At 56.9% G+C, this 24,890-nt stretch overlaps 13 protein-coding genes across 13 annotated transcripts; 6 read left to right on the top strand and 7 right to left on the bottom strand.

Annotated features, from left to right (window-relative positions):
* Positions 1-101: 101 nt before the first annotated feature.
* PG986_010378 (uncharacterized protein) lies at positions 102-752 on the top strand (the record flags this gene model as incomplete). The annotated part of the gene is made up of 1 exon (XM_066846600.1): positions 102-752. One exon carries the CDS (start codon positions 102-104, stop codon positions 750-752), a length of 651 nt encoding a protein of 216 aa, XP_066696091.1.
* A 561-nt stretch (positions 753-1,313) lies between these two features.
* Positions 1,314-1,940, top strand: PG986_010377 (uncharacterized protein; the record flags this gene model as incomplete). The annotated part of the gene is made up of 1 exon (XM_066846599.1): positions 1,314-1,940. One exon carries the CDS (start codon positions 1,314-1,316, stop codon positions 1,938-1,940), a length of 627 nt encoding a protein of 208 aa, XP_066696090.1.
* A 618-nt stretch (positions 1,941-2,558) lies between these two features.
* Positions 2,559-3,917, bottom strand: PG986_010376 (uncharacterized protein; the record flags this gene model as incomplete). Its single annotated transcript, XM_066846598.1, has 2 exons — positions 2,559-3,732; positions 3,796-3,917. 2 exons carry the CDS (start codon positions 3,915-3,917, stop codon positions 2,559-2,561), a joined length of 1,296 nt encoding a protein of 431 aa, XP_066696089.1.
* Positions 3,918-4,609: 692 nt separating this feature from the next.
* PG986_010375 (uncharacterized protein) lies at positions 4,610-5,517 on the top strand (the record flags this gene model as incomplete). The annotated part of the gene is given in 3 exon segments (XM_066846597.1): positions 4,610-4,955; positions 4,969-5,159; positions 5,179-5,517. 3 exon segments carry the CDS (start codon positions 4,610-4,612, stop codon positions 5,515-5,517), a joined length of 876 nt encoding a protein of 291 aa, XP_066696088.1.
* A 427-nt stretch (positions 5,518-5,944) lies between these two features.
* PG986_010374 (uncharacterized protein) lies at positions 5,945-7,279 on the top strand (the record flags this gene model as incomplete). The annotated part of the gene is given in 4 exon segments (XM_066846596.1): positions 5,945-6,121; positions 6,185-6,496; positions 6,658-6,959; positions 6,973-7,279. The coding sequence occupies 4 exon segments, from the start codon at positions 5,945-5,947 to the stop codon at positions 7,277-7,279; spliced, it is 1,098 nt and encodes a 365-aa protein (XP_066696087.1).
* A 294-nt stretch (positions 7,280-7,573) lies between these two features.
* PG986_010373 (FAR-17a/AIG1-like protein) lies at positions 7,574-8,413 on the bottom strand (the record flags this gene model as incomplete). Its single annotated transcript, XM_066846595.1, has 3 exons — positions 7,574-7,686; positions 7,865-8,307; positions 8,355-8,413. The coding sequence occupies 3 exons, from the start codon at positions 8,411-8,413 to the stop codon at positions 7,574-7,576; spliced, it is 615 nt and encodes a 204-aa protein (XP_066696086.1).
* Positions 8,414-8,686: 273 nt separating this feature from the next.
* PG986_010372 (uncharacterized protein) lies at positions 8,687-8,893 on the bottom strand (the record flags this gene model as incomplete). Its single annotated transcript, XM_066846594.1, has 1 exon — positions 8,687-8,893. One exon carries the CDS (start codon positions 8,891-8,893, stop codon positions 8,687-8,689), a length of 207 nt encoding a protein of 68 aa, XP_066696085.1.
* A 353-nt stretch (positions 8,894-9,246) lies between these two features.
* Positions 9,247-10,041, bottom strand: PG986_010371 (Pyridoxal 4-dehydrogenase; the record flags this gene model as incomplete). Its single annotated transcript, XM_066846593.1, has 1 exon — positions 9,247-10,041. One exon carries the CDS (start codon positions 10,039-10,041, stop codon positions 9,247-9,249), a length of 795 nt encoding a protein of 264 aa, XP_066696084.1.
* A 775-nt stretch (positions 10,042-10,816) lies between these two features.
* On the top strand, positions 10,817-13,243 carry PG986_010370 (uncharacterized protein; the record flags this gene model as incomplete). Its single annotated transcript, XM_066846592.1, has 5 exons — positions 10,817-10,984; positions 11,049-11,780; positions 11,843-12,156; positions 12,221-12,565; positions 12,637-13,243. 5 exons carry the CDS (start codon positions 10,817-10,819, stop codon positions 13,241-13,243), a joined length of 2,166 nt encoding a protein of 721 aa, XP_066696083.1.
* A 2,100-nt stretch (positions 13,244-15,343) lies between these two features.
* On the bottom strand, positions 15,344-15,699 carry PG986_010369 (uncharacterized protein; the record flags this gene model as incomplete). Its single annotated transcript, XM_066846591.1, has 2 exons — positions 15,344-15,468; positions 15,522-15,699. 2 exons carry the CDS (start codon positions 15,697-15,699, stop codon positions 15,344-15,346), a joined length of 303 nt encoding a protein of 100 aa, XP_066696082.1.
* Positions 15,700-16,028: 329 nt separating this feature from the next.
* On the top strand, positions 16,029-17,444 carry PG986_010368 (fungal specific transcription factor domain protein; the record flags this gene model as incomplete). Its single annotated transcript, XM_066846590.1, has 4 exons — positions 16,029-16,129; positions 16,189-16,690; positions 16,754-17,278; positions 17,343-17,444. The coding sequence occupies 4 exons, from the start codon at positions 16,029-16,031 to the stop codon at positions 17,442-17,444; spliced, it is 1,230 nt and encodes a 409-aa protein (XP_066696081.1).
* Positions 17,445-19,169: 1,725 nt separating this feature from the next.
* Positions 19,170-20,923, bottom strand: PG986_010367 (FAD-linked oxidoreductase afoF; the record flags this gene model as incomplete). The annotated part of the gene is made up of 5 exons (XM_066846589.1): positions 19,170-19,419; positions 19,514-19,860; positions 20,104-20,324; positions 20,406-20,622; positions 20,687-20,923. The coding sequence occupies 5 exons, from the start codon at positions 20,921-20,923 to the stop codon at positions 19,170-19,172; spliced, it is 1,272 nt and encodes a 423-aa protein (XP_066696080.1).
* Positions 20,924-21,938: 1,015 nt separating this feature from the next.
* On the bottom strand, positions 21,939-24,036 carry PG986_010366 (uncharacterized protein; the record flags this gene model as incomplete). The annotated part of the gene is made up of 5 exons (XM_066846588.1): positions 24,008-24,036; positions 23,892-23,956; positions 22,849-23,275; positions 22,670-22,781; positions 21,939-22,607 (listed from the first exon to the last, which is right to left on the bottom strand). Exons 3-5 carry the CDS (start codon positions 22,992-22,994, stop codon positions 21,939-21,941), a joined length of 927 nt encoding a protein of 308 aa, XP_066696079.1. The 5' UTR covers positions 22,995-23,275; positions 23,892-23,956; positions 24,008-24,036.
* Between the last annotated feature and the right edge of the window lie 854 nt (positions 24,037-24,890).

The raw sequence follows: 24,890 nt of genomic DNA, 5'->3' as shown, positions 1-24,890 counted from the left end.
AACTGATCTCATCTTCTGGCATCGCTCCATCTGGACATCCACGAACTCGAACCAAAGGAATACCCTATCTCACAAATCTCAACTCTCTCAGCTAGATCAAAATGGCTTCTCAGACCACCCACAACGACCTGACCCTCGGCCAAATCCTGGTCAAGGCCGGCGAAGTAAAAGGCGCCACGGAGGACGACCCCACGCTCTGCGCCCTCAGCGTCACCACCGGCTTCGCCGTCCTGATCATGGGCAACTACCTGACCCCGAAACCGGCGCCAACTCCTCCGCGCTTCGACCGGTTCCTGATGAACGCGGCCGACCATATCTCCCTCGATACGGAGCTTGACAAGCTCGAGCGCGTGCTCGGCAATACTCGGACCGCCGGCCTGCTGCAGCTCGAGGCCCGCATCCTGGCGCCGGAGCTCTACTCCCAGAAGGCGGCCAAGTCGTCGTCGACGTCGGCGGACCCGATGGCCGCGGGCCAGGACGACGAGGACGCGATCCGCGGACACATCGAGACGCAGAAGAAGCTCGCGCAGCGCATGGAGGTGATCCTCCGCGGCGGGGCCGTGAAGTGGTACAAGTATCCCGTCTGCCACGAGAAGTGCGGCTCGCGCTGGACGCACGGCATGTCCGTCTACAGCAGCAGGAAGGTGTACTGCCAGAGCGTCGACGCGAGCGGGAAGAACGACGAGGTCCGCGTCATTGCCGCCGCCAAGAGCGGGAAGGAGGAAGAGGATTCGGGGAGGCGGTGCTGTTAAGCGCTGACGGGCAGCGGCGAATAAGCACTAAGGGAGAGAGACGTAAGTTGTAGTAGAGAACTCTTCCCCAGGTAAATACCAGTAGACCGTAGTAGCCAAGGTACATACGTAGAAATGAGCAAAAACGATGCATTATCTCTGAAACCGTATGATGGAAACCTCTCTTGGAAATGAAATATTTCGACTGTGTTTTTGAGTGACGACTGCGACTGTATTGCTAGACCCCCTTACCATGGGCCACAAGGGTGAATGACATGGTAGAGCACTTATCGAAATGCTCATGATCTCGCCTACTGTCCTCTTCTCAATTCCTGCATGCATCTTGAACTTGCTGATCTATCATTGCAACTATATGAAACCCATCAATGGATCAGCTGATTCCTCATTGCTCAGGGGTATTGGAGCTTTTTCCACTGTATAAATACCCTCCAACGTTGCCCTGCTGGAACCGTCTCTCCAGATAGCAGATTAATCTATAATTAACAAGAATTTCATCGTAGAAACTGGTTATAATAACTAATTATCGTATACTAGCATGTGAAATCAGACACCACGGCTAACATGGAAGATACCACCCAATTCCAATACTATCGAAGGCAGCACCTGCTGTTCCAAGGCCTGAGGGCGATGCAAACCCAGCTGGACGAGAACCGTCGCCGCAAGCGACGCGAAGAGAAGCACCGACAGCAGGAGCAGCAGCCCGAGGCGCCGGCGGCAGCGCAGATGCCCATCAACTCGTCGACCCAGCTGTCGGTAGCGGGCCCGTCGCCGGCATCGGCAGCAGCTTCATCTGCACCAACCTCACCAACAAGAAGAGCAACAAGCCCAGGGCCAGCATCACCAGGATCGGGATCGAGACCGCCGCGAGCACCAGCATCAGCTCAACCCCAAGGCGGAACATCAGAACCGCCGCCCGCCCCAGACTCTGTCCCGGTGTTCCAGCCGGGCCCTGCTCCAGCTATTCCTGCCCCTGCCCCTGCCCCTGGCCCTGGTCCAGACCCATCTCATTCGCAAATTTCGCCCCAGTCGAACTCGTACTCACCATTTCCGAAGCCGCAACCGTCTGCCGGCGGCGGCGGTGTTGGTGGTAATCCCGCTGGCAGACCATATGGTCCTCCAATCCCCCAGCGTCGCTCCTCGCTGCGAAGCCGACGTTTTCCTCTTCATCAGCACTATTATGGGCCTTAACTGATTAAGCGGCACCGACATGGCGAGGTTCCAGATCGCAGCTAGAAGTAGAGACCCGACGGTTTCGTCCGAGCCGAGAAAGGGGATGCCACACCTGCTAAACTGTTCGTGGAAGCTACCTAAACATCAACACACACCAGGTTCACCAACGGGTATCCAGGAGCTTGGCATCCTTCACGGGCGCTATTGGCTTATACGCCACAACAGATACCTAGTCAGGAACATGCAGAAATATAAGAAGAGGGTTTGGGTATCATGTGCCGTTTCGTTGAGGAAAGTAACCTGCAAATATATCTAGAAGTGTGTATGTATGTATGCTGGTAATGACAACGCTCTTCTTTCTCATGCAAACCTATCCTCTTTCTTGAAAGCAAGAAGCCTATGTTCCCCACTGAGTGGGAGGCCAAAGCCGGAGGTCCAACTATAAAATCATTTCCTAAACTCCATCTTCTTATGCAATGCTTCAATCATTTACGCCTCGAATGAGATCCCACTCTGCCGGTATGTTGTTGTTGGCCGGCGGCGGCAATTGACCCAACTTCATCTTCACGGACTGGACCCGAGAATCAAGTTGATGACGCCGGGTCCAGTAAGGGGCTGAGTAAGGGACTCCGGTCCCTAATCCAGAGTCCCGTCCCCCAAGAGAGTGGCCGACTTGCCACGGTCCCATTCCCGCTCTTCTGAGTGCTTGACCCAGCGCACGTCCTCCTCTCGGCTGCCCCATCCGTCCTGGCCGCCGCGCTCCCACTTCTTCACCTGTTCTTCACTGAAACCGGCGGCGCGGAGTCGGTCGCCTCCCTGCTGCTTCCAGCGTTGGCGATCCCTAAGCGCCTCCAAGGAAGTTCCCCAGTCGTCGTCTTCGGCGTCGGCGTCGAGGGCGACATCCACCTTGGGGTCGTAGTCGGAAGCGAAGCGGCGATCAATGCCGGACGTACCCGCGACGGCGCCGCGGCCGCGTTTGCGAACGGGCTGTTGTTGGGTGGCCGGCGCAGGGCCAATCATGTCCTCCAATGGATCCGAGTCTAATTCATCGTCCTTAGTAGCGACGGGAGAGCGAGCTCGGCGTGAGTGCGAGTGCGGTGGCGAGGCGTCCTTGCTATGGGAGCCGCGGCGTTCGCGGTATCTGCTGCTCGACGTCGAGGATTCTCCAACATTATCTCGGTCGCGTGTGGAGTGGTGTCGATGTCGGCTGGAAGAGCTGCTGGGCTTGTCTTCACGGTCGCGGCGATCTCGGGAATGTGACCTGCGCCGCCGTGGGCGAGTCAGACCATGCCTCTCGTCGTGGTCAGCGAAGAGCTCCCTGGTGGAGTCCCTGCGACTGGATGTCGATGATGAGGCGGGATCCCTTGCGTCAGGGTCGGCAAACAGCTCTTTCCTAGCGTTTCTATTACTGCCGGACCGAGACTCCAGCGAATCCTCGTCTCTCCTGCTGCTCCTGCCTTTTATCCTTAACTCGGTCTTTGGCGCATCCGAAGCGGTGTCCCTCGTAGATTTTGCCCTAGCGGCAAAGCGGTCGGTGCCGTCATCGACCCTGCGCTTCTTAGACGAATCACCGATGATGGCAGCGATGTCGCCGAGCATGCGCTTCCTCGTATCTTTGGGGTCAGGCCGCTGCCTGCGGTGTCGGTCTTGCTCGGACTGGCGCTCGTTCTCTTTCGAGCGGTCGAGGCTGCGGAGTCGCTGGGCCGAGTCGGCGGACTCCTTGGCGAGCAGGGCGCGGTTGTGATTGGTCGTGTCGCGGATGATGGAGTTGAGGAAGCGGGTGTTGGGCTTGGGCTGGTGCGCTGGACGCCTGTAAAGTGTCGTGGTTAGCAAACATGGCGGGCAGGCACAGGATCGGTGCTGCAATACGTACTTGGACGGCTGGTTGAATGCCTCGAGACCCATGGCGGAGTACTTCAGTGAACAATCGGCGGCTTCCTTGGCGAGGACGTCGGCGACATAGTCGTCGGTGAGGAGCTCATGTTTGGGCGGCATGATTTGGTTGGAAAGGTGGTTGGCAGGTAGGCAGGGAATTGTAATATTTGCCTGGTAACGGGGATTTCAATTAAGAATCCGATCAACTGGACCAACCGACCAAAGACGCCGGAGAAATAGTAGTAGGCAGCCACCAAAAAGCGGAAAGGTAAATCAAGGGGAAGACACGAAACCCTCACATGATTCCCATCAAAGACTGACACCTTTGGTTTCGGAGATGGGTAACCTATCTGCTTGCTTGACGACAAGTCCAGTCAGACCACAGTCATAATCAAAGAGGAGTCTGAGTCTGGATTGACTGATCAGATTGATCCGGATCCTCTTCCTCTCCCATTCTGCCCTTGATTCATGGGCCTTTGACGTAAGTGGAGAGCGAACCGGCCCACTCCGCCTGAGCATTGAGTTTGGCGGTGCTGGGTTCAGTTCTGGGCTCAGTTCTGGGCTCAGTACTTCCAGCGGTACTTGCAGCAAGTTAGGCGCCGTGAGGAGGGGGTCTTACAGGGGACCCCCACCTAACTTACAGCATTGAAACGTTCAACTGCCAACACCCAGCCTAGGCCAGATCGAGCTAAATGAAAACAAATCGCAAATCAATACAAACCCGCGGCCGACTTTGTCACAAACCATTTCTGTACGATACAACTACACCAACCGCAAAACAAGTGCGCCATTCTCCATTCGAACCGCCCGCCATGGCCAGATCAAAGACGCCCAAGTCGCCAAAGGCGCCCGCGCCTCAATCCCCCGCCGAAGTGCTGGAAGCCATCAAGCAGCTCAACGCCAAGCACGAACTCAGCATCATCCGCCTCTCCGAGCCCATCTCGACCGACATCTCCGCCGCCCAGCAGTCGCAGCAGCAGCAGCAGCAGCGCACCTCCGACGTCTCCAACGCCTCACTCGACGCGCCCACCCCGGCCTCTCTGGAGGCCGACCTGACGCACTACCGCGAGCTCTTCGCCAAGCTGCGCTTCAGCTATGTCGAGCAGGTCACCAAAGAAAAGTTCATCCGCGCCATCGTCGGCGACCCGCCCCCTCATCGTGAGCCCCCAAGAGAACCTCGACCTCGAGCTGCAGAACGGCGCCGCCAAGGCCGACCTCAAGGCCCTCAAGACCGAGGTCGCTAGCATGGTCGAGGAGCTCGAGCGCAAGGGGCGCGAGCTCGCGGCCCGGTATGAGGCTGTGCAGCTCGATACGGCGAAGCTGGAGGAGCTGCCCGCCAAGATCGCGGGACTAGAAGAGACGGTCCAGGAGCTGAGGGGAGAACCACGCCGAGAGGCTGCACGAGAACCCGGACATGAACCTGCCCCTACAAAAGACGCTGGAGCTGGTTGAGGAACGGAAGCGGCGTCGGGACGAGCTGGACCGCCAGCTCGAGCAGTTGCAGAACCAGGTGCCACGCAAGAAGAAAGAACTCGAGAGGCTGCAAATTGAACTCCAGCCCCTCGAGACGAAACGCACAAACAGTACGGCCGCGGCGAGGGAGGCGAAGCGGCGGAAGGATGGTGCGGTTGGTGGAGTTGAGGATGACCTGGAGGAAAGGGGCCGCTGGTTCAGGGCCGCCGAGGCGGGACTGCGGCAGATGCTGGAACTCGAGTCCTAGGCATTTTCGAATTGTTATGAGTGATGATGGGCTGGGCTAGGAGTTTGGAGTTTGTTTTGGCGGCCCAAGGGCTGCTATTTGGGGCGGCCCTCAGGATTGGTGCTGCACGAATTGGCAGTTACTGTATCTGGCCGTTATGGAGATCGGAGTCTTGCCGATTTTTTGGTGTCGGTACAGACTGTCGAACCGTCGGATCGAATGCCAATATATCGTCGGGATTGCGTGATGCGAAGAGGGGCACATCATTGGCTGTGGGAGACCCCAAAACGGTTTACTCCTCCAACATCTCCAACTCGGCGACGACGTCAATTCGAGGTGACTCTGTTGTATGTATAGCGAAGAAGATACCCCCGCGTTTGAGATTTTACTTCACTCGATACTTTGTCGATAATCAATCGCAAGCATATAACTCTGAACCCTTCCTATAATGCCGCCCCAAGACGTCGCCGAGACCGAGAAACCTGGCAAGCCGGAGCTGCCAAAATGGCAGCGGCCCGAGAAGACGAAGCATGATCTTCCTTGGGCGGATATACAAATCATTGATCTTTCCACGTTTGACGAGCCTGGCGGAAAGGAGAAGCTTGCTGCAGAGCTGCGTGATGCGGTACGTTCCATTGTTGTTCAAAGTTCCCATCCCTAGTCCCTTGTAACTAACACATAATTGAAGATTCACCACACCGGCTTCTTCAGCGTCGTCGGCACCGGCATTTCCCGCCGCGAAGGGCAGCGCCAGTACGACATCGCGCAGGCCTTCTTCGCACTGCCGCACGCCGAGAAGGCCAAGCCCGAGTACAAGTGCGACTTCGCGCAGGGCAACTACTTCGGCTACCGCGAGATCTACGAGGCCACCGTCCGCGGCACCGCGGTCTGCAACAACGTCGAGCTGTGGAACCACGCCAAGTTCACAGAGCGGTACGCGGGGGAGGCGCGGCATCCGTTTTTCGAGGATCTCAAGGGGGAGATTGAGGCGTTCTCGCGGGTAAGAAACTCCCTGGCCTCCTTTCCCTCTTGAGGATGTCATTGGGGGGGATACGAAAGACTGACTGGATAAACGAACAGAAAGCCCTGGACGTAGCTCTGAAGCTCCTCGAACTCTGAGCCCTCATCCTCGAACTGTCCCCGGCCTTCTTCGCGGCCCAGCACCGCTACGACAGCCCCAGCGACGACCACCTGCGCTCCATGAGCTACCGCCCCCGTACGGCGACCGACGACGCCGCGGTCGAAAACACCTGGGCGCGCGCGCACACCGACTTCGGCACGCTGACGCTGCTCTGGAGCCAGAACGTCGCGGGGTTGCAGATCAAAACTTCTTCTTCTGGTTCTGGCCCCGATGAGGGGGGCGAGTGGAGGTACGTCCCGCCCGTTGATACAGATAAGGAGGGCGAAGGGGAGGGGACGGGGGTGATTTGCAACGTGGGCGACGCCCTCGACTTCTGGTCCGCGTCCTACCTCAAGTCGACGACGCACCGCGTCGTGCGCCCGCCGCCGGATCAGCTCGGCGCGAATCGCTTTGGGGCTTTTTTATTTCGTGAGGCCGGGGGATGAGGCGGTGATTGAGCCGGCAGCGGCGTCGCCTTTGCTGAGGCGGTTGGGGCTGGTGAAGAGCAGCCAGGAGAAGGAGAAGGAGGAAAAGGAAAAGGTCACGGGGAGTATGTATGTGAGGGCGCGGGTCAAGGATTACCATAGTCATGGGGACTATGCGGATCGGACAGGGCAGGTGTTCCAGGTGGGGAATTTGAAGATTGTTGATGAGGCGAGATGAGGAGGATGATGCCCATGGTTTCTCTGGATTCAAGCCTTTCTTTGTATGCCGGGCTTACTCTTGCCATCTAGCTAGGTATGTTGCTTCTGCCTGCACTCGTGGTCAACCAGGAGGGGGCTGAATATCGACGTCGAGTTCAGGAAGTGACCTTCGAATGCGCCACGTCTCCTCCTCAATCAATTACTGTGTTCCAAGACCTTGTCTCGTTCAGCATACCAGATGTGCTTTCATCGCCAATTGTGAACCAAATGCCGAGCCCATCATGGCGTCCTTCCGTAGTGAGTCTGACATCACCTACTTGTTGACCTGCCTGTACAGGTACTTCAACACGGCGGTATTGCCCGCCATCAAGCATGCCGAAGCGAGGCAAGTGATGGACATATCCGACTTGGACATCTTCTCCAGTCCTGGGTAAGGGTACCTAAGGTCACACACACAGAGACCGAGGTCAATCCACCAGATCCTCATTGCAGTAGGTCCGGGTTGGAGGCGTGTGACTCACCATCCATTATAGGAGAAGCAGTACTCCAACCAGCCTCAGTAGAGGAACATCATGACCACCCCCGTTGCCAAGGCATCGCGCACCTTGACGCTCGTGTTCCACCGGGGAGGGCTCAGCCGCATCAAGTCCAACGTCAACGCCACGACCGGCACCACGTGAAGCGCCAAGTCCGGCACGAACGGCACCTCGTGCCCGCGCGGAACCAAGAGCCCCGCAGCGGCCCGCGCGGCTGCTCCAGTACAGGACCCCGACGAGCAGCGCCAGCGGCGTCGCGCACATCGCCGACAGGCCGGTCTTGAGGGAGGACAGGGTCGTACTACTGCTGCTGCTCCGCTTGATATCGGCGGCGAGGCCCAGCGCGAAGACGACGGCGGACAGGCTCAGGGCGATGACGGTCAGGAACTGGAAGGGGCCGCCGACGCCGCGGTGGAGGGGGTTGGTGGTGTGCGGGAGCCAGAGGAACGTCGCGGCGAAGGAGAGGAGGCCGGCGGCGTGGAGGGGGAGGGAGGGGCGGGTTCGGTGCGACCTACAGATGGATGGGGCCAACCCGGGGCTTCGGTCGTGCTTCCGGACCGGAGCCCGGGGACACTGAATGTGACGTCGTGCAAATTGAAGTCTGGTTCAGTAGGCATGTTACCATCAAACAAAAGCTAAAGTTCTTATGCAACAGCAGAATCTGAATGAGTTCATTGCATTTCCAACAATGCTGACTGTCCTGGTTCTGGGCTATGGCGTTGCCCACGTTCGATCTAGTCTGATTCTCGACACAAATTTTCCCTCCACAACTTTTCATTCCCATGACCCCCCCTTTCCTCCTTGCCAGCAGGTGTGGCATGGGTTTCATCGACTCCTTCAGCGCATATTCCTGAACTGCCTCCCATGTTCTCCCTCCCGTGCCTAGATGTTTATCGGCCGATGATCCGCTCCAGCGTGCTGGGAAGCTTGGCCGGGTACTGGCAAACCGGCTGCCGGCGGATGTGGCTCACCGTGGTGACTTCGAAGTAGCAGACGTCGCAGAGCGCCCTCTTGGGGTCCTGCTGGCCGACGAAGCCGTTGAGGCAGCTACGGAGGCGGCCGTGCTTGGTGCATTCGCAACTACAGGGGCGGGCCATTATGTTAGGTACTATTGATGGGATGCTAGCTATGCTGATCTTGGCTCGCTAGACTGCTGCTGAGATTGGTATTGGTAGAACAATCGACTGTATGGTACTGGTTACATTCGGATTGGAAACTGGGAATATCTCGGCCGGGGGCCCCTGGGCCTCGAGGGAGAATATTGCCGACGGCTTCATTGTTGAGAGTGTGAATGGCAGTGATGGCTGCTAAAGGGGCGCTTTGTTCCGAGTCACGGTTCGGACGATCGATCTGCGTAACAAGGAACCACCCTCCAACCCCCCAAGAAGCATCGCCAGCACAATGAAAGGCGCAGCCGGGTACGTCAGAAAGACCACTAACCCATCACCCATCAGGTCATGACAAGCCCACAGTCCACATTGAGGTTCTGCCCCGTCGCGGCGGACGCCCAGGGACTCGCAAAGAACAGCACCGCGCCCGCGACCTGCTGCGGCGTCGCCACGCTCCGCAACGGCGCCGCCGCCGCGACCTGCGCGAACACGGCGTCGGGCGTGGCCCGGCTCGCGTCCGTCGTGCGCAGCAGGCCGCCGCTGACCATGTTGCAGGTGACCCCGCGCGGGCCCAGCTCGGCGGCGCAGGTGCGCGTGAAGGCCAGCAGCGCGCCTTTCGCGGCCGTGTAGTCCTGGTAGGGCACCACGGGGTTCGCGACGAGGTTGGAGCCGATGTTGATGATGCGCCCTCCGCCGCCGCCGCCGCCGCCGGATCCAGACTGGTTGGGTAGGCAGGAGAAGCCCGGGAGCGCGGCCTGCGTCGTGTTGAGGGCGCCGCGCACGACGCCTTGCAGCTGCTGGTCGAAGGCGGACCAGGTCACGTCGCCGAGCTTGGGGCGCGCGTCGCCGTTGAACTCGAAGAAGGGGAGGGCGTTGTTCACCACGGTGTGCACGGGTTGGCCGAAGTGCTCCTCGGCTTTCCTGAACATGGCTTCCACCTGGGCCGGGTCGGTGACGTCGGCCTGGAGCGCGATCCCATCGGGCTTCATGTCGGCGGCAAGAGCTTCCGCCAGCTCGCGGTTCTGCTTGTAGTTGATGACTACCCGGGCCCCTTCTGCGGCAAAGGCACGAGCGATGGCGGCACCGAGGCCCCTGGATGAACCCGTCACCAGAACGACCTGGTCGGAGAGCCTCATGGTGATGATGTAGAAATGATGTGGTTGTGCAACCGACCACGTTCCCCAGCGTCGGGGCTGGTCATTATGTAGGGGTCCGCCATTGGCAGCTGCCCATCCCGCTTTGGTGCTAGTGAGGCGACCGGTCGTCTCTTTTCGGCTCTTGTTCGTCCCATCCCAACCCCCAACCTATGCCATCGCGTCTGGTCTCGTCATCTCGTCGTGTCAGCAGTATCCAAAGTCAATTCCGATCTCACGACGTGCATTGGCATGAAAAGCCAAAGCAATACGGGCAAATGCTGGATTGACGAACAAAGTAAAGTTTGCTGGAAATGCTTGCATCCTGCCGATTTGTTTTTGTAGTCCGCGCCAAATGGTGTGGTTACGTTACCACCTGGACCTGGGCAGTATGTACATCCGCCAGGGACTGGACCCCCCCAAAAAAACACCCAGGGCGGATGGTTCCGATGGTTCCGGGCCCTCTGGTTGGCCCGTAGCCCCCTGTTGGACGAATCGGCTCTTTGCCTGCCCTCCCTGGCGTCCGATTTGAAGCTCCTCCCATCTGCGCTTGAGCTCTCTACGTCCAGTAACAACAACAACAACAACAACAACAACCGCCCTCCCCCAGCCGATGGTCCGTCGGCGTATTTGCATGAATTTGACATTGGCAACCGGGCCTAGCGGCCTCGGCGTCTCCCTGTGCTAACAGTGCGAAACCAGGCCAACAAAGAAAGCTAAATCTTGTCTCTTGTCTCTTGCCTCTTGTCCCTTGTCCCTTGTCCTGTCCCCAGTCCCCATGGCCAAGAATCAGCCCGACGGTCGCCCTCGACACATGCGCCGCATCCTGCCTGCTCCTGTCCTGAGCAAGCGTCCGCCCTCGCCCCCGCCCCAGCAGCCTCCCCCGAAAGCCAGGGCGCCCAATGTCGTCGCCGCCTGCGAGGAGTGTCGCAGGCACAAGTGCCGGGTAAGACCGCCGTTCAATTGTCTCATCCGCCAAATACTAACCTATGGCGCCACCCCACCGCTAGTGCTCCGGCGAAAGACCCGTCTGCGGTCGCTGTCTCAAGCGGAGCATACACTGCCGCTACCGGGAGATTGTCACCCCGGAGACCCTCAAGCAGACCAACGACGACCTCCGGGATCGAGGCAACGCGAACGAGGAGGTCCTCCAGCTGCTGAAGAACCTGCCCGACCAGGAGGCCCACGACGTCTTGGCGAGGCTGCGATCCGGCACCAGCGTCTCCACCATCGTCAACCAGGTCCAGGCCGGCGACCTCCTGCTCCAGCTGGCCGTCGCACCCGAGACCCGCTTTCGTTACGAGTTCCCCTACCGGTCCGAGATGCCGGCCGAGTTTATCGTGGACAACCCGTACCTGAACTCCACCCTCTACAAGGCAGCCTCCTTATACAGCAACCACAGCGCCTCGTCTACACTGCCCCACCATGTCGCCGCAACGTCTGATCATGGAGGTAACCTGGACAAGCCGGGAACGGCAGCAGCCGAACACCAGAGCCTGTACTTGAAGCCATTCCACGCCGCGCACATGGTCGACCCCCGGCTTTCCGATGCGAGGCCGTCTCTCTGGACCGCCGTCTGCGACGACGATGCCCTCATGAGAGATGTCCTCGCCGTCTGGTTCCGGTGCGAATACCAATTCACATCGGCTTGCCAGAAGGACTACTTTCTCGAGGACATGGTGGCGAAGCGGCACGACTTTTGCTCGTCGCTTCTGGTCAACATCGTCCTCGCTTATGCTTGCGTAGGTATCACCAAAATGGAATGCATCCGCATTGGGACAGTCGGTTCTGATCAGGCTTTCAGGTCTGCTATCCTCGGTTCTCCAATCGTGCCGAGTACTGGAACCCTCACACGCTGGTCTACCGCTTCCTGGCCGAGGCCAAGCGCCTCTGGGAGCTCGAGGCGGCCAAGCCGCGCCTGACCACCATCCAGGCCGGCATGTTCTTCAACGTCTTCCACAACCTCTGCGGGCTCGACGAGATCGGGCAGGCATATCGGATCCACGCCATCAAGCTGGCCCATGAGCTCGGTTTCTACGACGGCCCGATCACCGCCCCGAGCGAGAGGATGCGGAACGGTAGGATATATACCGCGTGGGCGCTGTACAGCTGGGAAGCGTGAGTACTGTAATTGGCTCCAGAGTTTGGCCTACTGCTTATACTTACATTATCCGTGACCCAGGCTCGTGGGCTTTTCGTTCATGTTCCTCCCACTACTCGAACAACCGCCCTACGATCCACTCCCGGACCCGTTGAAAGACGCGCAGTGGTATGGGGAGATCTGGCTCAAGTACCCCGCGAGCCAGGTGCTTACTCCGGCCTACTTTGGCTACGGCTTCAAGGCGAAGTGCGACTTCCGGCTCATCATGAACAAGTTTTGCCACGCCGCCTACTCGACGGGCTCGGGAGGGAGTGTCAGCCTCGACGAAGCCAACAAGCTGAGGGCACGACTGCTCAAGTGGTACCACGGCTTGCCGAGGCCGCTTTTGCCCGAAACCATCGTCCTGCCGGCACATTTACAGCTCCAGTAAGCGCTCTCCTAAAGATGCCAACGTTTTCCATGAAGAAGAGAAGAGAAAGCTGACAGTGGAACAACAGCATGTACTACCATAACCTAATCCTCTCCATCTACGAACCCCTGCTCGAGGTGAAGAGGAACCAAACCCCCACGCCGCAGGCCGTCGTCGCCGAAGCCAGCCGCTACATGCAGACGCTGATCCGGCTGTACTATCTGCGCCACGGCTTCGAGTCGATGGACCTGTTCATCGTGGTCCCGCTGGTGGACGCCGGCTTCCACTGCATCGACGACATCAACAACAAAAACCAGAAGCCCTCTCCGGCGCGGCTCGAGGTCCTGCGGTCCACCTTGATTCTCATCGCCAAGGGCCTCCACAGCCAGCGCTCCAACCACTACCTGGCCGAGGCCTTGTTCAGGGTGGTCCGGGGCCGCATGCGGCTGCAGGAGGCGGCGCTGCTGAAGACGTCGCTGCATTTCGACGAGGGGGAGGAGGAGCGGAAGGCGGGGATGGTGCAGGCGGTGCGGAGTCACTGGCCCGTGAGCGTGGTGAAGAAGAAGGAGGATCTGGATCATCATATACTGGGGAACCTGGTGGAGGAGTATGCGCATTTGAATGTGGAGGACGGCACGACGCAACCGGGATCGTCGGGGTCGTTGCCTGGTGAAAGGCAGACTGGGAAGGCATAGATATTTCAGCGGGATGGTGGTGGCGGGGTGATTCGCTATCTTGGGTGCTAGAGTAGAATGAGAGGATTGATGATCTTTCCGCATCCATCAGACTGGCCAGGCTTCATCAGGCAGGTTTCCTATCATTTGGGGGCTGCCCAAGAAGGTTGCTTGTGCCTACGCATCGGGTACATACAAAGGCGTCATGTTGCTACTTGATTGCTTTCGCCCGGCAATTTATGACCCTGATCAGGTGCCGAGTGACTTACTGCCTTTTTAGTTGGCTGGAGAAGGGTTCCAACTCTTCTGCACCTTACATACATGTGGGAAGAGACAAGATGGAAAGATACAGCACGGAAGGAGCCCTACAAGGGAAAGAGGCAATGGCACTTGCTTGGGAAACAGACAGAAGATCAATTGAGCACATGGATGGAAAATCCACCAATGAGTCTATTCAATACTTGGTAGCCCGTCGTGACCTGTAGCTGCAATCTTGTATAGGACAGGGAGCCAAGTGGCCAGTTCATTGCCGATCTTGTCTACGACCGGCCGTACATCTCCTGCGAGATCCTTGCTGTCGTGGACGTGTGACAAGTACGACTGCAGCTGCCCGGTGTCGCCACTTCCTTGCGGCAAGAGATCCTGTCTCATCTAGATGCTACCTTACACCCGCTGCTTCGACAGCGGCTGGTCCCAGGGATGCACGGGCTGGCGTTCGTCAGGACCAATCGCAACTTGCAAGGGAGAAAACGGTCACCGGCAGGCGGAAACGCCGGGCTTTTTATACCATGACTGGCGGGTTCGGCGTGCAGCGCGGTGGTTCAAAAGATCGCCATCAGAAAGCCAAGTCTCCAGACGGGAAACACACATGTTGAAACCACTCCAGCACGTCTGTGCTACCAGTTCCTAGTTCGAGCTCAATCACAGCCAGCCGGGTATACCTTCCTTTTGCCCAATGATTGACTCTATTTTTCTGTTCAGAGGGGATGTTTAGCGAGACAGACTGTTTGTATTCTTTTCTGTATCTTTCTTTTTTCTCCTTTAGATATTCTGTCTGATACGCAAACGGGTATCCAATGTCTAGCACGCTGCAGGCCTTCGATTGCCATTGTTCAAATGGCAGCGTCAAATTCTGTCGTGCGAGAGGAACGAAAGGACTGGATCATTAGGGGAGTGAGGAGCTCATGACCGTGAATTCGAGCTCGATGTATTGTATCATGGCTAAGCCTCAATCAGCAAAACGCAATTTACAGCAGTATTGCCATCTAGGCCTGATGCCAGGGCGACTGGGACGCAGACGTGATCATGGTCATGGGCAAGGACAGGGAAGCCTATCGCTGCCGGGTTACTGGGGGCGACCCCCTGTTCGCTGGCGTCTACCTACCCAGTGGGCAACCAACCAATCCCAAAACTGCCGCGCTTTTCGATTACCCGCGCCCATCATGCGTCTAACAAGGGAGAGATGGTTGGTAGAGCAGCCGCGGCCAACGGCTGTCAGCCCAAAGTAAGGCACAAGCCAAGAGTTCTTGGGGACCCCCCGCAAACGCAAACAACTTGACGAGTACATGGCACGGAAGCAAGGAAGCTGCAGTTGGCTGCAGCCTCTCATTTCTCAATGTCACCTAACAATTTACCAACGCCACCTTTCCATCCAGTGACAGCCGACCAGGCAGCAGGTTTGCCGCGTCGAAACAAAACTACAGCGCAGAGATGCAATCGATGCACAATGCAGATGGTTCAATGGTCAGCCAACTTGACTGGCAACCAGCGTCGTCGGCCGCAACAATATGACGAAACAGCACCGCCAACCGGGGGATTCTCCACAAGGAGGAAAGCCTCGGTCCTTTGCTCATGCGGCTCCCTCCAGGGCCTGCCTGCTGCTCTCTCGGCCCGTGCTTACTTCGCCGACCTGGGAAGGGAGCACCCCGGACATCGTTCGATATCGCTTGCCGCAGCTCTAAGCGCTCGGCGGCTCGCGGCTAGGCAGTCACACTCTCCTTCTCTGTTTTATATAAGAAGAAATGCATCGTCCCGTGAGCCTGGTACGATGTGGCCTAGCTTTGGCTTCGCTACGATTTTGAACCGGCCTTTCTGTTGTATCTACTTCAAGAAAGAAGATCATCAAACTCTGTTCGTCATGGCAACGATCAATGTGGCCTCGCCGACACCCGCGCCACCGCGCCACCGTCGGCAGTCGTCCCAATCCCAAAGTGCTCCGAGGTCGTCACGGCAGCAGCCGGGCTTGGCTGTAAGTGCCAAAATGCCAATCTGGTGGGATATCTGGAACAAACTAACTGACCATATAGTGTGAAGAGTGCCGCAGACGGAAACTGCGCTGCGACAGAAAGACGCCCTCTTGCAAATCCTGTTTCGAAAGCGGCGTCGTCTGCGTTATGCCGGCCACGGCTCCACCGCGGGGCCCCAAAAGGGGGCATCTGAGATGCCTGCGTGAGCGTATTGGTGGGTGTCCCGATCATGCTGTATAACGTCGTCGAATCAGCAAAGCTCAACTCGTTTCTGTCAAACAATAGCAGCCCTTGAGTCTCGTTTAAAGGAGCAAAACGAAACGGCATCGTCACACCATTCGCACACCGATAGCGAAGACGGCAGTTATCGAGATCCTGCGAGTCCTCCTCTAGCCTTCTCTGGGCATCGTCGGGACTACTCAAGCGACAGCCTCAATGCCGTGCCGATGGGCATAGGTATGCCAGCGACTCCGCCGCAGTCGACGGCGACGCCACCCCCGACCAATATAACCTGGGCGAGTCCCATGATCGACCCTTCATTGATGTTCATGGACGACACCATGGACGGTAACTGCTTCAGTTTGCAGTCACATACTCCACACTTCAACGAGATGGCGGTCCCCGTAGGCCTTCACCTGACGCCACTGGTGTGTACTGATCTGTAAGTTACGAGACTCTGATTCAAAGCCGGCGAGTAGCTAACAGAACGAAAGCGATCAGTTGTACTTTTGACCGCGTCCACGTGTTTGCTCCCATGATACACAAGGGGCGGTACCGGTCTTGGACCAAGCAGATCGACAAGCCCAAGAGAGAGCTTTGCCTCCAATACGCTATGTGGACCATGGCGGCATCCCTCTCCAGTCAATTCCAGATGGTCCGTGACGGGCTATATTCCGAAACTCGTCGGCTTTTGGACGCCCTCGAACTAGAACCAAGCGAGATAGGGGCCGTCTCGCTTGAGTATGCGCAGGCATGGATTCTGATTGCCATCTACGAATGGACTATCAACGACTGCGATCGCTCTCTCATGAGCGCGGGAAGGGCCTTCCGGTCTATCCAGCTGCTGCGCGTCCACGAGCTGGACTACTCACCGGCTCCGACACCCTGGACGGGGGACTGGGCCGAGTTGGAGTCTGCACGTCGCACGTTCTGGGTCGCGTTCGATTTCGACAGCTTCACTGCCATCCACAGTGGACTGCCGCTTACGTTCAACGAGCAAGAGGTAAGAATAAATCTAGAGACTGACCTTATGCGGTTGAGTGTTGACACGATGTTGTCTTGCCAGATACGCACGCGCTTGCCAGTGCCCGAGAGCTGGTTCTTGGCGGGAAGGAGTCCCGTGACCATGCCCTTTCTCGATGAGATAATGGCGAGCTCCGACAGTGCAAGGGCCTCGCCGACCTGCGACTTCCCAACTTCGCCACTCGTCGAGTGCATCTTCGCGGCCAGCCTCTGTGGACGCAATGTTGCGCACAAGCAGCTATCTATGATGGAACAGTGTCGCGGCGAGGTAGCTACGGAGGACTTCTGCCGCCGACACCAATCGCTAGATGCGCTCCTGACGTCCCGTATCGAGAGCCTGGGGGCCGCTTGCGGGCAAGACTTCTCTTTGCTGACCGACCCCTCGCTGATCTTTGCGGCTCTGGTCGCGCACGTGAATGTCCTCTTCCTGCAAGAGGTGATCGATTCGATGCCGCTAGAGACTGAAATGTCGCATGCACTACGCACGCAACAGGAGCGGAAGTCCATCCTCGCCGCCGAACAGGTGTGCAAGTTAGCGACGGCGGTGAGCCATCTGGACCGGTTTCAGGTACGTTGCGCTACCCATTCCCTCCATTACTTCGTGAGAATACAGCTAACACTATTGTGCAGAGCCATTTCTGTACATCCATTCCGCTTTCAATGGCGGCAAGGTTCTACATGTTACACTCGGCGCCGGAGGGAGATTGCAGCCCACACCTGCAAACCGTAGGTGACGTTTTGCAAAGCATCACGGGCATTAACAGCAACTTGGCACATGGATTTCAGTTGTCTTCGGTTTCGCCCTTGGAGTGTGTATAGCCGTAAAACGGAGGAAAGGGGAAAGCAAAGGCGTGGAAAGCCGAAGCTGAATGGGGTACTGGCAAACGGCGTTTACAGGCAATTAGGAGTACTGGTGTTTTAGGCAGTACTGCCATCATTATCTGGTGCGGTTGGCGTTATGGATGGCTTAACATAGCATCGGAGTTACAGGATAGGAATACAGCTTGAAATACGAACCTCGGCCACATCGGGTGTGTTTCCAAGTTTACGCAGTTCATCTGTCACATGTTCAAGCATTTCCCCTCGGAACGACTGGACCGCTCAGCTGGGCGGTGTTGTGCGTTATGTAGCAAACAAAATCTTCGAGTGACATTCGCCTGTCACACTTATACACAGAAGGCCTTGAGTTGGGGTATGCTGGACGTAGGCCCGGGTTTGGAGTACTTGACGATGGACCAATAGGCCAGCTCAGCTGGGCGAAGATGTGCGTCATCTAGCAAACGCGGACGCTCTTCGGGTTTCCATCAGCCTAACACCGGCATCATGCGCAAAAGGTCCCAGCCTGCTGCTACTGTGCCCAACTGTCGGTCATGATCTCTCCGATGGAGTGTCCCGCTGCCGCTTCCCGGCCAGGGCTGCATCCGGGTGCGGCCCTGGACATCGGAGTTTCCCCGAGCTGGAAAGCCAGGCTGAGATCTCGTTGCGGGAAGTATGGTGGTAGGCAACCCCCAATAGGCAAAGGGGGTGCTTACGATTTATACCCGACAACCAACAAAACAGGGGGTGGTGTTGGTTGCATCTCTCGGCGATAAGGGTTTATTTCCACTGCTTGCTCTACCAGTAGGGTAAAGCAATGAAAGAATTCATCGACTTACCTAACTCTGTGGATTCTATACCATGGATATCAACGACCTACGGGAAGATTCAACCTCTTGCACCACATGTGTGTGTGTTGAGTTTGCTCGGCTTTGAGTCACTGGCTTCTGCTGGCCTGCGCCGGTGTGAGTCGAAAAGCAAAAGAACAAAAGGTAAACCCCACGGGCTGTCTTACTATAAACCACAAGTCCCTAGCCAAGAGCCAGACTTGTTCCCCGAAATCTCAACAAAGACATACCAGCGCACAAGATCGTCATCACGGGGCCACAAGTCAGAGAGCAAGCACTTACAAGTAGTATATTTTCACTAATTGCTTCTAGTAAGGGCTTAAGCAGTGCCGGGTGCCTAACAATCTACTAGCGGAGCCATCAACTTATTGAGAATTTGTACACCTATTACGTCAAAACTTCCAATCAAGAGTAGAATCGAATCACGTCTTTGGTAGTATAGTGGTCAGTATACGAGCTTGTCATTGGATTTCCAATAACAGTAATCGCTCGCTTCAGTCCGCTTATCCCAAAACGGATATCGCCCCACCCAATGTTGTTCTCGAAATTCCCGGCCAGGAAAAGTCTCGTCTCTGGCACGTTGTATGCGAACTTCTGTTGTGGTTAATGTGTGATAGTAGTATGAACTGTATTGACTATCAAATTCCCTTCCAGTGATTGTTAAATGCAAGTTCCAAACGCCTCCGAGTAACAGACTCGAAATAACCTCATAAACGCCGTCTCCAGAAAGCCCCCTTTATGCAAACAGAAAACTAGCCTCCTGGTAAAACCCTACTGTAGCTGTCCTCTTATGAGTTAAGGCTTTCCGGAGACAGGGAATCCAGACCCGAACCTGTTCTGGGGATCGTACTTCTGCTTGAGCATCCTCAGCCGGGAGAGGCTCGAGCCATACCACGCCTCTGGACCCTCGTCCCCGTGAGCGTAATTGACGTAGACCTGGGGCGAGGCGAACCCGCTCGTCCTGTAGATGGCTTCCCGGAGGGGCTGGAAGAACTCGCGGACCTCGACGTCGTGGTCGGGGCCGTCGTAGGTGGCTTTCATGAGGCTGTGCCGAATTATGTCAGCGACAAACTACAGGGAAGGGATGATGCTGTCCTCGACTTACACCAATGTCCCGATGTCCCGCCAGGGGTAAGCACCCCGGTCCTCCAAGGGAAACTGCTGCGTCAACCTTGGCATTGTAACGCTGGAGGATCATGGACCTCTTGAACCACGGCCGCGCCGCGCTCCAGTCGGTGAACTTGGCCAGGACGGACGCCCACGTATCCGGATCGGTCTGCCTGATCCCGGCCGAGAAATTGGTCGTGTACCGCCCGCGCACGCAGGCTTTCGCAAACGTCTGGCCGAAGCCGGCCGCTTGCGTCATCCCGTTCCAGCCCAGGGTCTCGTTCCGCCAGTGGATGGGCTTCAGGTCTACCAGCTTCTGCAGGTACGGGTACGCGGCTTCGTAGGGGCCGAAGTAGTAAGAATTCACCGAGATGGTGGGCTAGGAGAAGGTGTTAGCATTGCTCTCCAAGCTCGCAGCATTCACGAGCTGGATTTCTCGTCCGCTCACCTTTTGGCCACATGATCGTAGCTGAAAGTGACAGACGCCGCCATCTCCTTCGGAAAGACCTCATCCGAGCCCCAGTCCTTCAGCAGGTTCAACAGCCCCAGCTGGGCGTCGGGGTCGAACCGAAAGTCGGCGTTGACGTGCTCGCCGCGGTTGGTGGCGTCGTCAACCGCGTACATGGCCCCGCGTGACGATGCCGAAGTTGGCGCCGGCGCCGCGCACCGCCCAGAAGAGGTCCGGGTTCTCCGTCTTGGAGGCCGTGACCACGTCGCCGGCGGGCGTCACCATCTCGACGGACCGGAGGGAGTCGATCATGAGGCCGTGCAGGCCCTGCATGGGGCCGACGCCGGCGCCGATGGTGGCGCCGATGGCGCTGACGCAGGGGGAATTGCCGGTGGCTTTGCGGACGGTAAGTATCAGCATATTGTACGATGCCTGGAGCCTCTGGTGTTTCCCCAGAGTCCGAGGTGAGCACTTACGGATTTCTTTTCCGGCCCTGTACAGGGTATCGGCGAAGTCGGCTAGGACGTTGGCCGCCCCTACCGTTACTAAGTTCTTCTCCGTATCCAGGGAAATCGTGTTGAACTTGCTCAGGTCAATGTCAATGGCATTTTGGACACGGGCGAATCCGGTGCTGGTGCCGTGCCCTCCTCCGGTGGCCATGTAGCGGAGGTTCTTTTTGTTGAAGGATTTCACCTGTTTGGGGTGGAGCTTAGTAACAGCTCTAACGTTCGACGGACTTGACGGGGTGGCGGCTGACCATAGTTGCCAGATCCTGGACATTGAGTGGCTGGATGGCAAAATTATAGCCGGGATTGGCAAAGCTGCTGTGTCTCTGGGTGAATTTGATCGGGAACTCGGGGTCGGGTAACGAGGGGTACGCCGTTCCAGGAGCAACATAAGGGCCGATGGTGCTGTTGGCGAGAGATAGGCGCTTGGCCGGGATGGCAGACGCCAGAGCCGATGCGGCCAATGAGAGCTGGAGGAGAAGATGCATGGTGGGATAGCCAATGGTCAAGAGAATGCAGTGATGCTTGTCGAGATGGTATTCGTCCAATACCGGAATATCGAAGATCTTGCCTTCTTTTAATACCGACTTTCGTACCCTCCTGCACTGGCCCGGGTCTCCGGGAGGTGAGGCGGAGCTGGGCTTGGCTGGGCAAACATCGTCCGCTCGGGGTTTCTGCCGGAGTTACCTGCGCGGACTACCACAACACGGACTATACCTGGTCAGTGAACACAAATAAGAATTCTGAAACGGACAAAGTGGTATGAACGTGAGATAAGCATAGTATTAGAGTCTACCAGCCTCATGGGCCCGGAGCGCAACCATGTCGGCATTCAGGGGCTGGAGTTGTGTGATGATTTCCTCATCAACCAACGAACCACTTCACCCTTCACCAACTATCCCAATGGCAACACAGCGCTTGACGCCGAGCAATGAGGGACAGTTCAGGAGACAGTACCCTCGGAGAACTCTTATAGCGCCGCGGCCCTCTTGAACCACCGCCACATCGTCAGGACGGATGAATACATTGTCATCTGGAGTCTACTCATCACCCCCGGTATGGCTTACAACGGTGCAAGCAGAATGTGGCGCAGTTTGGGAGGGAGATAAATCCACACGGCTTGTCTCATGCCTAATACCGACCGCTTACAGAAAGTACCGGATTCGTAGTGAGCTCATATCGGGCCCTACGTACATCAGTGCCCTAACGATGGATCCGTGGGATCGAGTCCATCTCCCCTGGATACCCTGCCTCGTCTACGAGGGCGCCGGTTCCGAGGAAGTCCGAGTTACAGCTCCGGGACTGCAAACCCCTGGGTGGCGTACCAGGTACCGAGACACCCCCGTGAGTTTCACCAAGGTGCATCCATAAACGTCCACAAACCCTTGCCAGGGTCGACTCACAACGCACAACTTCATCTTGTCGGATGATTCCAGTCGGTGCAGGGCGCTGGTCAAGTCCCTGTGACTCCTGTGTTCTTCATCCTTGTTTTCATCCAGGCCGTCAATGAAAAAAACAGAACTTGACTATCGCCTGCTGTCGAATCATGAATTCGTACATCGCGAAGAGCGCTTCGAGGTCCCAATCAGCATCAGACAATGGCACCGCGATTTTGGAATCGTTGACGATACTTGACACCACACCTGGGAGGTGGCGCAAGATCTCGAATAGCAAGGTCCGGAGAAGCCCTTCGAGTGACCTTTGCAACCGCGACCCAGCATACCAAAAGTAGAAGCTGGGTGCGATCAGCTGGTATCCTTGCGCCCAGTGCTCGAGATGGTCCCGAACGGCGTTTTGTGAGCAGACAAACTTGATGAAAGTGGATTTTTCTGAGCCCGCTTTCCCGTGTATCCAGAAGATGCCATCACCTTTGCTTAGCCACGTGATGAAATCCAGGCGCGAGGCTGGCTCTCTCCCTGGGGGGGGGCTGGGGCCGGGGCTGCTGACAAGCCATTGAAACGTACGAGCATGGGCTTTCTCGACCTTGTGCTCGCGTGTGGATATGCTTGTGAAGTACAGTTTCTTCAACAGCTTCTGGGTTGAACTCGCTTCCACGCCATTTACTCTGAAATTATCCATGTCTTCGGCAAGACGTCGCATCTGTTCTGATATCCTGGTTATCAAGGCAGGATCCAGTTCGTCTGACTGACGTTGCTGGAGCACTCCCTTCAGCTGTGCCATTTTTTGTTTCTTTTTTTTTTTTTTTTTTTCGCATTCAAAATTTTCTCCAGGACTGCGGTTATCCCTCCTCTCAGAGAGGAAAGCTCGTTTTCGGTTGCGATACCGAGGTCGCCATGCGCATCTTGCAATTTCTTAATAGCAAGACCAAGACCAGAAACATTGTTTCTACATTAACACCAACAAGGAGAAGCATTTAGCATACACCATATACCGGGGTTGGAGTGACACGTACAGCAGAGGCTCCTGCATGTGAGCAGATATCCGTGTTTGGACGTTGTCGATCTTGTCGGTCAATTCACGAATCTTTTGCTTGGAGCGGACTCCTTTGCGGGCACCGACGAAAGACTTCCACCGAGTCTTGTCGCCTTTGATCCTCATCTTTTCGACACTCCCCAGGAGCTCGCGGGCGATCTCGTCACATTGTTGAGCGAGATTCCGTAGCTCTGTTGTTGTTGCACTTTGGGCACCAACAATCCGCCCAACATGGTGCTGGACATCCTTGGCGATCTTGTCCAAGAACTCAATATCTCTCGTAACACCCGCGCCCGATGCGTAGATCTCGTTGGGCACCGGCGACCAACTTCCAGGTAAAGTCGACAAATGACACGATATTGCTTGCCAAGCCGAGGGCAGCGAGGGCTTCCATGGCAGGACAGATTCTTGGCCGGAGTAGCAGCTGTCTATCTAGCTACAGGACATCATTTGATTCGAAAAAGCTGCGCGGTAGGCATAACCTGTTGTCTTTGCCTCGGACGATTTGATCAGGATTCGGGCTCCTCGTACTGATGTCGGTTTACTGCAGACTGGCTGTTCTGGACAAGCTCCGCCAGGCATCAGTGGTTGGTGACTTTCGCCCCAGAGCTCCCTTGGCCGTCCAATGAATATAGCACAGGGGGCTTTCATATAGGGTCATCGGCAGTGCTGTTTCGGTGGCCATACCGTAGATGCCGCGGGCCTACTACCCTGTCAGCTAGATCTGCGAGCCATTAGTTGAGGCCAGGGGAGGGGCAGATAAGGAAGGGGTGTTGAGTAGATATAGGAGAGATACGGCGGAGAGGTTGCTCCGAATCGAGACGTTCAGGCCCCCTCTGGGTTAGGCTTTTGGCTAAGGATTCCGCGAAGGAATTAAGCCCCCCCCCTCTCTCTCTCTGGCTGCTAGTGCCGGGCGCTAGGCCAAGCAAACTAAGAGACAGCCGGGCCCCAGCTTCCCAAGTCTCCAAGTCCCCAAGTCCGCAAGTCCCCGGCTGGGTCGATGAAGAAATTCCCGTCTGGTACATAACTGTAGATGCCATGCAACTCGATACCAAACACAGTCCAGACGAATCGTGGCCCTTTCGAATCTGCAACAGAGATTAGGTATTGATGATGCGATGCGCAGCGTCGTCGCGTACTGTACACGTTGGGTGCGTTGGGTCTCCATGTTGATCATGCAGTCAAGAACCTTAATCCAGGCCGCCGGGATTGGAGCAGGTTACCTGCCAACTGCACACCTGCTGGAGGCTTCTGGCAGCACCCAACCTGGCCAAGCTGGTCAAGCTGGTCAAGCCCTCTGCCGCTAAGCGAACAGGTTTCCCTCCCCACCCCACCCCACCCCCCCACCTCGTCGCCTCCACCTCCAGAACACCTCCACCTTGAGCAGCTGGAAGCAAGCTTGAGATGACGGATGGGGTCGTCTGTCTTACGGACTCTCACCAGGCACTGTCGAGACCGCGACGACAGAGCAGAGGCTGGAGCTTTGGATGCCATGCTGGCTGCTAGGGCCAAGACCCTCTCGCCCTTTTCTTTCTACGGGCCCTACCTGGCATTGGGCTGTCAACCTCACTAAGGCAAGACTTACCCGTACAGCAATTGAGCACCAGCATTTATCTCGTATCGGGTATACTTGCCGCTCGTCGCCGCAGCTCAGACGACGTTTCGCGGTGGAGCCAAATTTTGCAGAAGCCGCAGCTTGGCCCTTCCCGCTTCGTAATCGCGACGTCGGGAATGACCTCAGTCAATCGATAGCTAGCTAGCCAGCCCTGCCCAAATTTCCAGCCCTCTCCCACGATCCTTTCGCCCACGACACACGAGCATCCGGGCCAGTCGACAGTCGGGGCAATACACAACCGACGAAGAAGAGGAGGAGGAACAGACGGCCGGCGAAACCGCAGCAAAACACCCAGCCCGCCGTTCGACTTTGACCGCCGCCCTGGCCAGGAATGCATGTTTGGATGAATTAGATTCGATTCGATCGACGATCCGCCATCCGCCCTGTCACGTCAACCAAAAAGGTCT

Source organism: Apiospora aurea, assembly GCF_038362705.1.
Source record: "Apiospora aurea strain CBS 24483 chromosome Unknown utg000007l_segment0_segment0, whole genome shotgun sequence".
NCBI lineage: Eukaryota > Fungi > Ascomycota > Sordariomycetes > Amphisphaeriales > Apiosporaceae > Apiospora > Apiospora aurea.
The sequence above is the reverse complement of the archived record's forward strand: the minus strand, read 5'-3'. Positions and strand labels throughout refer to the sequence as shown.